The sequence below is a fragment of the Trachurus trachurus genome, assembly GCF_905171665.1.
Source record: "Trachurus trachurus genome assembly, chromosome: 21".
Classification (NCBI taxonomy): Eukaryota; Metazoa; Chordata; class Actinopteri; order Carangiformes; family Carangidae; genus Trachurus; species Trachurus trachurus.
In genome coordinates, this window is record NC_139899.1 from 19,730,805 (window position 1) to 19,745,581 (window position 14,777).

Sequence of the window (14,777 nt, forward strand, 5' to 3'; positions counted from 1 at the left end):
TTGTTATTAATAAGGTGGAGATACAAGAGATACAAGGTAAATGATGCTGTCATAATTTGTAATTTAATGTTATTAATGAACCACAATCACTTTATTATTGTGTTTTGCATGACATGGTGATCCTTGATCTAAAGGGACACAGTGCGACACGACCATGAATCAAAATGCCACAATCCGCTCTGCCCCTTCTATCAGAAGTCACTTAATATTTCAGTATCTGATACTTCCTTCTTTTCCCCCCCAAACCCACCTGAGAAATCATCTTAACTACAGAGAGCCTTTATAACCACGTGGACCTCAGAGAAATCTGTCCATTCATGAAAGCCTCAGGGCCAGCCAGACTGGGCCAGACCGGCCCTTCAGGGACACCCGCTGTTTGACTTGGCTCGTGCTCGTGCCCGGGTACAGGGCTGCAGTTGTCCGTAGCCACAGGCTGCAGAGCTGCAGGTATTTCCTGACTAAATTTCTCTGTCATACTGTTTGCAGTCGCATTGGAAGGACGGCCGGGGGAGAGGACGTGGATAAAATCTCATTAGATGCCACTGTGGCAAGACACAACGACAACCACAAATGTAGTCAAACCTTTTTTTTTTTTTTTTTTTTTCTATTTCAGAGCATGAACTTTACTAAAAGCAAAGAGGAAATTAAAAACTCAAAGACTTCCTTTCCTTTAACCCAACTTTGTCTTTTTTTTTTTTTTTTTACAGGCGTATAAGAACCATATTTTTTTGTGTAGGCCGTGACTTCATCTGAATGCACTCAAGCCTGAGACTCTAATCTTTTCTGAATTTCCTCTGCTCTTCTTCCTCTGTGATGGCCCAGATGTTGCTCTCCCATGTTTAGTTCTGCATAAATATTCATCCTAGACTTCTATGCCATCATTCCAAGAACATCTTTCACCATTATGTTAATGCATATAGACACTTAGAAATGGTCGCAGCACACACCTGCAAGCACCTGGATAAACACACACACACAGACGCACACACTGAAATAGAGATGAGTGATGTCTTTGTACCATTTCCCGCTGTATTTTCTCTTTGCTGCTCCTTGTCCCTTTCAAATTATCTGTTGGGATTAATGAATGTCATTTTCACACATTAACCCCCCCCTCTCCTGCTTGTACATAATGGGCTGGCCCACAACAGTGTTTAACCAGTGCATCTGTCCATCGGGTGTCATTATTTAAGTCGCAGCAGGGGTTTGTAATTGACAATTGTTCCAGTGTGGTAAACAGAACTGGCCCCCTCTCCCTCTCCCTCTCCCTCTCCCTCTCCCTTCCTGTCCTCTCCCTCTCCCTCTAGCATCCCTCTGCTGTATGTGAGAGTAATTCCACCACATCAAGTGCAGTAAAGAAATGCACCAAGACTAACTTCTTGTGCCTCATGAATCATCTTTAAACTCAGTTATTGACTGAGGAGCAATTTGAAATGTCACATCACGGTGCATTAAGACACATGTTCAGGCCTCAGAGATGTCATATGCCTTTAAATTTGAATATAACTCTGGTCATGTTTGTCTCATATTTTTCAGTCACTCTGAATGGGGACTTTTGGAAATGGATATACTTTGATCATTTCCCCTCCATATCCCCTGTTTCCCCCGCTCTCTCTCTCTCTCTGTCTGTAGCCCGACTACCACACTTTGTCTCTCTTCTCCCTCGCTCTCTTCCTCTCTTCTCCGCGGCCGCCTCTGCTTCTGATTTAAACACGCAGCAGGGGGTTGTGGGTAGGGACTCACGCTGTGAAGGATCCCTCTGACTCAGGGAGAGCTGAAGGTCAAACACACTCATGATCAGAACCGCGGGATGACACCGGAGAGGTGGAATATAAAGAGTAAAAGGGATGAAAAGCCGAGGAGATAAGTTCTGTTCTCGCAGCAGTGTTTTCAGTCAGACATGCAGTTCAGAGCAGTTTGCTCTGTAAACACAACGTCGTATGGCTCGCAGCGGAGGAACACAATGACTCGCCTGGTCTTCCAGCTTCTATCGCAGTGATAAAATGAGTCAGTGAAAAAAGAAAAGATTTATACCTGATGGCAGCCAAAGGAAGATATTGTTCAAGCCTCTGCAGAAAATACAGATGAACTGAATAACTGTGGCGGCGACGGCAGCAACAACACTGTCACCCTTGTAGCTTCAATTTTTGTTTTGTCTGCATGGTTGTTTTTTTTAAAAGTTGTTTCCCTCTCCTCCTAATTAGACAGACCCTTGACTGTGAAAGCAAACAGAACTGGAACAAGAGTATGAACAAGAGAAAAATCATCTGTTTCTTTGAATGGAAAACTCCTGCAGCCCAGATGAAGGTTTTTCCCTTTTCTCCTTTGCAATTTTTGTTGGAAGCATTTGCATATTTCAAAAAGTCGACCAAAGAAAATAGCCCGGGGGCAGAAATGGCCGATCTGCATATTGAAGACTCAACAGAGGGCGAGGAGTGGGAGACAGAGAGAGGGAGAGGGGAGGAGAGAGAGAGGGAGAGGGAGGGAGAAAAGGAGAGGGAGAGACAACATCTCTGTGTAAATGATTTGAAGACGATCTAAAAGAAACAATAATGTCAATTAGCTGATGGTGTCATGCTCATTATGCCGGATTAATTGCAGGATTCACTACAACTAAAACAGCATATTTGCTTAGTTGTCAAGCAGCTCCGTGGCGAGAGAGAGAGGGAGGGAGGGAGAGCAGAGAGAAAAATGTGCATCATAAGAAGGCCTCTTCACCCAGCTTCCTTCATGAATAACAAATAGAGGACCCAGTGCTGTGACCAGCCAGCACAACACATGAAAAACATTACTGCATTCCCTGAGTCGTCTGGTTTTCTCCACAGTGCGTTGGTAGGTTGGAAACATGAGAAACAGTGTGCGGCTTTAGCACAGCTACGCTACACGTTTTGACTTTGTTTTACTGAATGCAGCTCATAAAAGCTGTGGAATAAATTACCACCTCATAATGAAACGCTGTTTCCTGGAGCGCTTACACCAACTTATATAACTTTCTATCAAATAAAGGGTTTAGAAGTTGTACGTATAGCTTTATTCGTGATTAATAAATCATTTATTCATGCTTAAAAGCTATTAAATGACACCAACCAGTCAGAAACAAATCCATCTGGCTGGTGTGTATCCTCTTCTACATGACACTTGTTACTGACAAATGGTAATTAGTCATTAATAATCAGTTATTACAATAATCAGTCTGCAGTTGTGAATTCGGTGTTGCGAAATTTATACTAATGTACCCAGGAATTATTAAATTATTAAGTAATTCTCACAACCATTACAATATTTAGTGATAGTATTCAACTTTGATATGCACACCTTTTCATGTGTCATTAATCTCTATTTATAGTCACCAGTTTTTAAATGCTGGATTCTTGAAACCACAAAGTCTAGGAAGCTCAATAATTATAAAATGAATGAATATAATGGAAAAAGTCATAAAAAAAATAGAAAATAAATCCTAAAACTGAACATTTTTGGGCTCCTGCATAAAAAGACCTCTGGCTGTCTGACACTGGCTTTGTATTTTTTTTTTCTTTTTTTTATGTAGCCCTTAAATTCATTTGAAAAACTTGAACAAAATTAATGCAATCCACAACTGCAGATTTGCATTATTCTAAGAACCCTCCCTTAATTAGTAATTAACATTTATAACCAAGTCATGCTGGAGAAAAGCTCTTCACCAGTGGGGATTTTTCAAAAACTTGCAACCCAAAAGTTGTCCTCATAAATGGCTAAGAACTTCTCATCACTACTTTGTTCATAAACTGGTTATAGAGCCGGTTATTTTTGACTTATTCACTCTTTACAAAGGAGAGTAAGCCTTAGAAAGTAATAATTCTTCAAACATGAGATAATTCTTAAATTTGCTGGAGTCACAGAGGTTAAGACCTTATGCAACTAAATTCCTGCAGCATTTAAATGCAGCAGATAATTCAGTGATGGTGTCGTCTGATACAGTGTGTGTGATGATACCCAGAGCTACAGTTGAGTGTGAGTGAGCGTGTCACTGTTTCTCTGGAGTTGGACCTCTGGGTGTCACCCTGACCGCTCTCCATCTTCCAGACAGAAACAAACAAAATATGAAAAACCTCTTTCTTTTCCTGAAGCATCTCTGTTGAAACTGATACAGTTATAATTTTACAGATCTTTGTTTGCTGTGGTACCTTAATGCTTTTTAACCATTTTAACAACAGCATATAAACATGTCTACATTTGCTGAATGATAAAGAATATTGCACATTTCTCTTGCTGCAAATTATGATAGCAGTTTGACTCAACTACAGCCTTTCCTAAAATCTGCTTAATCCAAAAGTAGTTTAACTGATCTGACAAAACACTATGTTGCAGTGCAGATTTGGGCAAATACATTTCGGTGGCTATTTCTCCTTTTTACCTTTTTGGATAAGATCCAAGACAAATCCGCTGAAAAACATAAATTAGCACATTAACTGGGCTGCACCTGGCTCTCTCCTGCAGCCACACAAACTTCATGCGTCTCAATCGATGCTTTGCTCTCTTAAGGCCCTTAAAAACCGAGGTAGAAAAATTCCCCACTACACGTTTACTTAACAGGCCATCCATAAACTGACCCGAGCAAATGGAAACCTCCCCACCGAAACTGGTGTGTTTACTGTGGATGGAAAGAAAAATCAAACTGCTGGCTGGTTTTTGTGGCACCCTCAGAGCTCGCCAGAGCGGCGCGTCACGCCACCGTGGCCTTTTTTTCCCTTTACCATATGAAAAGGAGAGCGCATTAAGATGCAAGAGGCGTACAAACCCCCTGTTTACCCACAGCCGACTTGAGTATCCTTGACACAGGCCTCGCTGCACTGCGTTATTATAAAAGAGATAATTCACAACTGTAAGGCTTTATTTGTTTGGCACAACAAACTTAAATGACTTTATAACCTCGGAAATGGTCAAAGAGATATAACGATAAGAAACAAGAATGCAGATCGACAATAATAACTGCAATAATGATGGGTTTTTATTATTTAAAGGCTTCTTTAGAGGGTGTTTTGTTTTGTCTGCTTGCAGGCTTTCTTATTCTCCATGCTGAGATAATTCATGCTTTGCGCCTGCTTGAAGACACAGCCAGGGTATTCAGTGTCCGTCATATTTTTTTTTTCTATTGTAATATTTTCTAGCATACTGTTGCTTTTTTTTCTTCTTCCTGCAGCAAGAACTTTGTGCACCCGGGGCGAGACTGCGAGACGCACCAGCTCCTCTCCGGCTGCGCGTCCAATCAGCGGGAGCTTTGCAGAGTCTTCCAGTTGTAATTGGGTGGAGATGGAGCTGGGGGGGAGAGAGAGAGAGGGGGAGAGAGAGAATACGCAGCCTTGGCACCGACCGTAAACACACGCTCATCTCCTTCTCTCCGTAGAGGACGCACCGGATGGAGCAGATGGGGAGACAGAGACAACCGAGAGGACCGCGGAGGCTTTAAAGTTTGTTTCGTCGCGCTCCTTTAATCACATTCATAAACAGCTTCGATATCAGAGAGGCAGGTTTCACGTGAGCGGCGTAACAGCTCCTCGGTGTGGCACGAGGGGAAGGAGAAGGTGTTTTCATACTGAACATCATCAACGCGTCTGTGGATTTACGCACGGCGGAGCTCACGGGACAGAGAAAAAAGTTTTGTGAACTATCTTTTTGTCGCACATGCAGGACTGCGCAACAAAGTATGTTTTGCCGCACATGTCCATGCACCTTAAAGCCTCCGAGTAACTAAAGAATTATCACTTAAGCCTCCATGGAGTGATTTTACACTTTTTCTTTTCTTTTTTACAAGCGCAAGAACAAGAACACCTCTCATGCTGACACAGAGTGACTTCACAGGCTATGGATTAGAGTGAAAAGTGGGACTTTAAAGCAAACAGCACACGAGAGAAACACATAAAACACTATATGCTTTGGGGGATGGCCACAGCCACCTCTAGTCCTTACCTCGCCAGCAGCAGGATCTTATCCGGCCCGGTGCTTCACTCTGACCGGCGGGGCGGCGGTGGCATGCAGCCGGGCAGCGCCGCTGTCACCACGGTTTCTAGCGGATACAGAGGAGGAGGAGACCCCTCGGCGGTTAAGATGGTGCAGACCAGCGACTTCATGCAGGGAGCCATGGTGGCGAGCAACGGGGGCCACATGCTGAGCCACGCGCACCAGTGGATGACATCGTTGCCCCACGCGGCCGCCGCAGCAGCAGCAGCCGCCGTGGCCGCGGTGGAGGCCAGCGGCTCCCCGTGGCCCCCCAGCTCCTCTCAGCAGCAGCAGGAGGTGAAGAGAAGCGGCGGCCGGGAGGACCTCCACTCCGGCTCCGCTCTGCACCACCGGTCCCCGCATCTGGGGCCGCACCAGACGCACCCGGGGAGTTGGGGAGGCAGCATCACAGAGGGGCAGCAGGGGCAGCAGCAGCAGCAGCAGCAGCAGTCTCTCATCTACTCCCAGCCAGGCGGGTTCACGGTCAACGGGATGCTGAGCTCACACGCCGCCGGACAGAGTCTCATGCACCCGGGGCTGGTGCGCGGAGAGTCCCCGGAGCTGGACCACGGCAGCAGCCACCACCATCACCACCATCACCACCACAACCACCACACCACGCACCTTCACCAGCAGCATCACGGCGTGAACTCACACGAGCAGCACTCGGACGAGGACACGCCGACGTCCGACGACTTGGAGCATTTCGCCAAACAGTTCAAGCAGCGGCGGATCAAGCTCGGCTTCACGCAGGCGGACGTGGGTTTGGCGCTGGGCACGCTGTACGGCAACGTGTTCTCGCAGACCACCATCTGCAGGTTCGAGGCGCTCCAGCTGAGCTTCAAGAACATGTGCAAGCTCAAGCCTCTGCTCAACAAATGGCTGGAGGAGGCCGACTCCACCACGGGCAGCCCCACCAGCATCGACAAGATCGCCACCCAGGGCAGGAAGAGGAAAAAGCGCACGTCCATCGAGGTGAGCGTAAAAGGCGCGTTGGAGAGCCACTTCCTCAAGTGTCCCAAACCCTCGGCGCAGGAGATCACCTCTCTGGCGGACAGTCTGCAGCTGGAGAAGGAGGTGGTCAGGGTCTGGTTCTGCAACCGCAGGCAGAAAGAGAAGCGCATGACGCCTCCTGGACTCCCACGAACCCCGGAGGACACGTACTCACAGGTGGGCAGCATGGGTCCCGACACGCCGTCACCCTCCATAGACTGCAAGAGGATGTACAGCGACACGTGAAAATTACTTTTTTTTTTTAATGACGGAGGAGGAGGAGAAATCTGAACAACGTGAAGTGTTTGAATAGATTTTTAGAGACACGTTTTCCCCGGATGACTAGAATATTTGTTTAACTTTTTCTTACAAGTGCATACGTCCATTGATCCACTATAATGTTATCCTGTGTGTGTGCGCCTGTATGTGTGTGTGCGTGGATGTGTGTGCATTTCAGACCAGGACAGATGTTTACTTTTATGCATCGTCGTGTATTCCTCTGCACTATGAATCAGCCTTTGGGACAGGAAAATAAAAAAGCTGAGCTGAAATTTGAATAGAAAACAAATTTAAAATCATGCTAAAGGCAAAATTTCACCTACAGATCAGAGCCCACAGAGAAGAAAAGAGAAGCACTTAGAAAGAAGTTGACACAGGCAACGCTCCTTTACATACAGTATCTCTGTGTTGTTTAAAAATAAAAGTTCCCTTGCAATGCTGCAGATTTTAATGTCCCACAGGCTCAGACTGGGCCGTAACCTGTCCCCCTCATGTTTTTTGAAATGGAAGACATTGATTTAATGCGCTTTAGTCAGCATTAAGTTGCTGTTTCTTTTTAAATAAGCAATAATTTATCTCCTTTAAAGGTGTTTCTCACATTTGTGTTGTGTGTCAGTGGATTTATGTTGTGACACAGTTGAAGATGGTCAAAGAGCAGAGGTAATTCCAGTATTGTGTTTTCATTCATAGAAACGTCTTCTTACTCCCTTCTTCTTACTTCTCCTTTTTTGAAATTAGCAAACATTTCCCTTAAGTTAATGTACAAGTAAGTCTGCTGTGTGTTCTTGTGTGATGATTTGGACTATTTATTTTATTTTTTCCACTGTTTATTTTCATGGAATAGACTAATTATTTAATAAATCTGAGATAAAAGAAAACAACTGTGTTCAGATATCTGAGATTGACACACACACACACACACACACACACACACACACACACACACACACACACACACACACACACACACACACACACACACACTTACTTGATCACATACACACACCAAAGTAACAGTCAAAAAGGTACAAAATTAAAAATAATTCATGTTTTTTTAGGCTTTGCATCCAGAGATGAAATGACTCGTCAGTGTATGGATCTATTACTTACCAATTACTCTGATCATCGATACGTTTTGTACTCAAAATTGCCAAACCTTTGCCAGTTCTATTCCCTCTGCTGCAAAGATGATTTTCTTTGCCATATTTGATAGATATGTATTATGATAAGAGGCCGTTTCACTGCTTGTCTTTTCTAGAAAAGACAACTAACCGAATAGTAACTAATTAAAAAAATAACTGGCTTCATCGATTATTGAGACATTTTCCAGTTGCAGCCCAACAGCTTCACTACGTCAACCCATCCCAGTGTTTCCTGTAACATAAACCAAAGTCACCTTTCACTATCTGTTTTTTTTTTTTAAATGTCTTCGAACACATCACACAGACCTGTTCTAGAAATGATCTACATTTCCGTGCGGTGTATGCTGTGCTGTATCAGTCCAGCCACATACTACATCCTGCTGTGGACTGCAGCTCTGTGGAGCGCCGCCAACAGAGGTCGGCTATCCCAGCTGGCAGTTCACCTCGGCAGCGGTTGCCAAGGTGACAGCGAGATGGAGTGACACGAGGCGGCGGATCTTTTGCCACAGATGATGGGTTTGGCAGATAGGCGGCGAGGAGCTCGGGACGCTGCATGGCTCTGAAAAACAATCTGTGTGTTTCTTCTCCCTGCGCCCACAAACACACGACGACGACGGCGACACAGTAATGAATTCATACAGAAACGTACACATGCATGTGGTGATGTCACCAAACAAAGATCCCAGAGAGTCAGAGGAAGAAGCCGCAGTTTCAGTGAAACCGGGAGGGAGGTCAAAGGTCGGCTGGCAGGCTACAGCAGCCTACTGACAAACCAGACAGAAAACTGAGCAATAAACATAAACCTGAGAGTTAATGCATAACAGCAACTGTTGCACTTTTGATTACGTTTTCTGTGTGTGTTCGTGTGTGTGTCTGTGTGTATTTTTGGCATCTTCTCTTTTATGAAAACAAATAGGTGACTAACACACACTTTTTTTTAGTAACTCTTAGTAACTAAATCTGATCCACAATAAAACAGTCCATGGTTTTCTATCTTAATTGGAGCAACAAGCAAAGAAAACGAAACAAAACCCCCCAAAATAAAAATAAATCTATCATAACAAACAACTATGAAGACAGTCACACAGACATGTAGTTTAAGGTGTGTGTGTCTTCGATGAACATTGGCAGGATTAAAGGGAAACTTGGGCCTTGTGGTTATAAATAGCCTCACTCGTCTTCCTGTATGAATGGGTCTTTACACATTAGCCTATACAGCTGTTGTCACTCCAGGTCAACTTTCTGAAGGACACAAGTAGATATAACAAGGACTTATTCACGGTAAAAACCTCCTGTTTGTTTGTTGAACTAGTTTGAGTCTCCTCAAAAAATGCACATTTAAGAAAATTAGGTGTATTTTCTTTGCACCAGAGAAGCTGAAAGGCAATGTTGATACTGCAGGTACACTTGAAAAAAATAAAACCTGTCCGAATCAAGGAACTTGCATGTAGAAGAAATATGGACATACAATATGTCAATCAAATCTATACATGGAGCCGAACACAATGTTAATGCAATGGCAGATCACGTAGAGATGGACACGTCGTACCGCAGCTCACTGTCATCACCCACTGATGATGTATTCCCATCCAGTTGTAAAAAAGTATTCTGATAAAAAAAAAGAAAAAAAAGAGGGGGGTGGGGGAAGGAAAACCTAAGCTTCCAGGATTGTGGTGTGATCCCCTCAAAGCTTAGTGATGTAAAGATGAGAGATAAGGCTGGAATTGGAGTGGGATAAGAAGCCCTTTAAAGGGGTTTTGTCATCACGCGTTACCAGGTGTCTTTTTCTGAATATCAATGCTGGGATGTGAAGCTACAAGCTGATGATGCCATACAGTTCCCAAAGTATCCAAACCTGAGCCCCCTTCCCCCCAAAAAGAAAAAAACACCTGTATCTGTGCTGCATTTTTCTTTCTTTCTTCCTCTTTTTTTTTGCTTATAATGTGTGTGCTATTGAAACTTTGTAATAATTATTTTTTGTATCCCTGACAGTGGCTGTTTGGAGCCTCACTAAAGATGTTATTACCTCCTCCCATAACAACTGCTAATATAATTGCTCATAATTGCTCTTAAAGCCCTTTTCAGAAGTACATTACATAAAGCAATTATTGCTTGATAATCCCTCCCTTAATGATTGCTGTTTGTGTCTCACAGCTCAGGCACGGCCACATACAAACAGACACACACCTGCACTGCACTCGTTTGACAAATTATTTCACAACAGAAAAGTCATCATCCAGAACTATTCTCACTGTGGTTTGCACATTATTGGTCCCCCACTGTTCGGTGTTAATTATTTTCACATAGCGGAGATTGGCTAACCACTACAGTCTAACACTGATTAACACATCATGGCTTCGTCCTCAGTGTGAATCGAACCTCGTGAGTCACATAACTCTATACCTGGAGTCAGAAGAAGTGGCATGCACGAATAAAAGAGTCCAAACTGTAACATTAGAGGTGGATGTAATGTCAGAGAGTCTTCTGTTTGCATGTGAGTTTATTGTGGCTTTTACCCTCTATATGTAACACAATCGCCTCTACATGGCTCAGTCAACATTGTTACATGTGTGAGTACTCTCCTCTCCTCTAATCTGAATATTCAGATTTTTTTTTTTGCGGTGAGTATTTTTCACTTTGACTGTGTTTGCTTTGATGGAGCACCAAAGTCTCTCCATCAGGAAGAAATTAAAGCAAACATCTGTGGAATAATGGACAGGGAAATGAATTCTCTCACTAGCAAGCTTGTTGTGTGGGTGCCACTGAACGTGACGAGCATGCATGTGCCAGACCGGTGGAGTGGAACTCGTTTGATGGGCATGTTCAACACATGGGCATGATGCCAATTTAGACAAGCATGCCCAAGAAAAGAAGCCCGGCCTGCATACTAAGTGTGTGAAAGAATTGTAAGTGTGTGAAGATTGAAAAATACAACAGATTTTTCTATATACATTAATTACAATTTAATTATTTGTGAAGGAATATCTCAGTTTTATTTTGCATAGCTCTGTGTTGGTTGTAATTATCTAAGATCACAGATACTTGGTGATGAAAAAAGGTCTGAAATAAAAAACATAAAGCAAAAAATACCTAAAAACCTTAAACTTATATCTATAAATACCCAGACATACCACCACAAATGCCTCACCACCCAAAGTAAGAGAGTGCATAAAAGGTACAATGCTGCCATCTCCTGGACCAAATTATTCATGCATTTTTACTGACACTTTGCCTATTAAAATGTGTACTTTTTGTTACAGAGGGATCCATAATGGGCCAGACAGAAAAGATTTACTTTAGTTTACACTAATATGAATATTGCTGAAAATTATTGGCACCCAATACTTACAATTAACATATTGCATATCTGTGGATGTTCAATCTAAATAATGCATTAAAGTCTTCAAGTTGATGATGCTTTTAAACTCCATAGTTGTAATTCACCTGTATCTTTATGTTGATAAACATAAAGATACACATTTGGATTTTAGGGTCAAATAAACAACAGCATTCTGGGTAAAAATGCTTTAAAAAAAATCTGGTTCAAACCAACCGAAAGCCCTATGTCTTGCACCATAGTATTGGGTTTGTTTATAATCCAGCAGTTGTTGTTTATGTGACCTACTTTGAATGCAAACAGTCAATAATTTAGTTAGGCTATCATTATTTGTTTTGTTTGTTTTTGAGGAAGCAAATTTTACAGTATAAGATGCAATAGTGCAGAATATTCTGGCACTAAAATCATATATATGGATTATGTTTAGCCTTGTTGTTTTCCCCCCTCTTCCTCTCTCTTTTTTTTTTGTCACACTGCTCCTTTAAATCAGCGACCACCTGCTCTTTGGCGTCAGCATCCTCCGCAGGCGGCACGATGGCGATCGATACGGCAGCGAAACGTTCAAAGTGGGATATTTCAGGGAAACCTCGGCGTGCGGAGGGAGAGGAGCGCGCTCACCGAGCTGATTGGCCCGACCACAGACGAGCATAAGACCTGCGACCGTCCAGGTAGGCCTCCGCATGTCCGCTTCCTGCGCCAAGACGCATTGATTTATTGCTCTAATCTCCTAATCCAGACTCGAGGAGGAGGGAAAAAAAATGTGCCTAATTTTATTTTTTTGCATCGACCTGTTTTGCTGTAGTAGTGATGGCGGACAGACGGAGAGAGAGGGAGAGAGTATAGTGAAAGACAAGTGTGGTGGAAACGGGCTCAGATGTAAATGCTTATTAAAAACTCCTTGATGTGAGGATCAGCACAGGAAAAATGGGTTTTGGTGTCAGACACAGTGACAACACAGTAACAGGCTGCATGGTGGTGCTGCTATCATTTTAACTAAATAATGATAATAATTAGCCTACAATTGTGTATGAATGAATGCTGCTGTTTAAAACCTGAAATGAGGAACTCAAAGTGTTTAAGTGTATCATCATTTTCATAACACCATTGTTTTTCATAGAGTTTTTCTTGCTCTGTTATTGTGTTGTCACATCAGTCTCTTCATCACCTGTTCAGTCAGTCCTACCTGGCCCGAGCAGCAGCAGCAGCTGTGAAAAATCATGTGTTTCTGATGAAATAGGCAGCAAGGATCCTCCTGCAGAGCAAATCAGCTCATCATCATTTGGAAATAATCTGCATTTATAGGCCTATACCCATTATTTAATTTGTAAGATTCAAATTTACGCATTTTATTCACTGGTTTTATCATCATGGAGGATTTCTAGGTCATGCAATTGTCCTCATTTTTTTTGTATTTGTTGACATAGGCTGATCAATGCTTTAGTGCTTTATTGATAATATAGAAAAAAAGGTGATGTCATGATAGAGTAAACAAGCAGAGACCTGTATGTTTGTGAGGCGTGTAGGTGTGTCTTTAAAACAAACAAACATTATAAACAGTTGTGTGTCCGTTTAGTCCTGAGTCATAAGTGTTAAAAGTCTATATGACACAGAAAAATATTTGTCATAGAAACTTGTACAGGGGGATGGGGATGGGATGGGGTGATGATGAGAGTACAGGCTGCTTGTTGCCATGGAACTGGTGACCTTGTTTCCTTGGCAACAACCACCAATGCTATTCAGTGGCCTGTGAGGGATTTTTGTGCAAGAATGCAGCTACAATCACAGAGGAGATCCTTCCTTCCCCGTTTTAGGATTGTTCTCTCTCTCATCTGCTGCTGGGATGAATCAGCATGAACGGGGCAACACTTTACCTTTTTATTGGCTGATGTGTGTCTGACAGAACAGTAACCAAGGCTGTGGCCACTGAGCTCCACACAGCACAGGACTGAATCCATATTATTCCCTCAAAGGAGGCATATTGATTCATGTTAAGTAGGAAACTCATGAGTGCAGATAATAATATTAAGTCCTGGTGTTGAGACGGTTTAATAGACTGAAGGTATCGATGATGTTATTGTCATGTTAGAAACTGTGACACCTTTAAAAAGACCCTTAAACAGAGAGACCTGCTCTCATGGGGAACCTCTTCGTCTTTTCTACTTTGTGTACGGACTTTTAACTTTGATGTGAAGTGGGACTTATTTTTTTGTAAGATTTCTGTTTTATCTACAGTAATTGTCATGGTGTAGGCTAATGTTTGTATGTTTTTTTTAATGATACCTGCCTTAGGACAACGGATGAAATTTAGCAACTGTGCTAACTCCAGCATATGCTTTCTCGCTGAAATATTGATTAATGTCCATTTTCCTAATCAAATAAATAATAATAATTAATATATAATAATTAATTGGTTTTCCTACTATTAAAAGACAACATGTTTGTGGTTTAAACATCTGCTACAACTGGGATCAACAAACTGTGTCTCCTCTCTGTGCAGATCCACCTGGAAGCGCTGGGATAACCTCAGCCCACTGTTACACACATGCACTGCCCCGGCATCAGGAGCAGGAGGTGGAAACCATAGCAACAGACGTGTCCTGCGTGAGCCTGCTTGCGTGTCCTGAGGATGCCTCTCTGTTTTGTCGAGGTTGCATCGGAGTCTGAAGTCGAGGGGAAGAAAAGGCAGCTCCACTACGGGTGTGTGTGTACGTGTGTAGTCTTGTGTTGTGTAAATGTGTGTGTTCCTGTTCATGTGTGAAACATTACAGCTCAGTTGTTAAACATTAACCTCTTTCAGGGCCGGGCGGCAACACGTATCTGTCCTTTGTGGCTGTATCTGTCTGTGGGTTGGCCGCTGCCGCCGCCGCCACGTGTCTTGTAAAACTCCCTCAGCATCACAGGGACGTCATCCCTCCTCTCACTGTCAGATATTCATAAGTGTCACTGAGTAATAGATCACTGAGCGAGTGAACTCCTCTGAATGGCTAATGAGATGCTCCATTTTTTAATGGTCATGCCATGTTTACTGCTGATTTTTAAAGGGATACTTCAAC

At 43.0% G+C, this 14,777-nt stretch overlaps 1 protein-coding gene across 1 annotated transcript; it reads left to right on the forward strand.

Annotated features, from left to right (window-relative positions):
* Window positions 1-5,904: 5,904 nt before the first annotated feature.
* pou3f3a (POU class 3 homeobox 3a) lies at window positions 5,905-7,212 on the forward strand (the record flags this gene model as incomplete). Its single annotated transcript, XM_083996346.1, has 1 exon — window positions 5,905-7,212. The coding sequence occupies one exon, from the start codon at window positions 5,905-5,907 to the stop codon at window positions 7,210-7,212; it is 1,308 nt and encodes a 435-aa protein (XP_083852472.1).
* Between the last annotated feature and the right edge of the window lie 7,565 nt (window positions 7,213-14,777).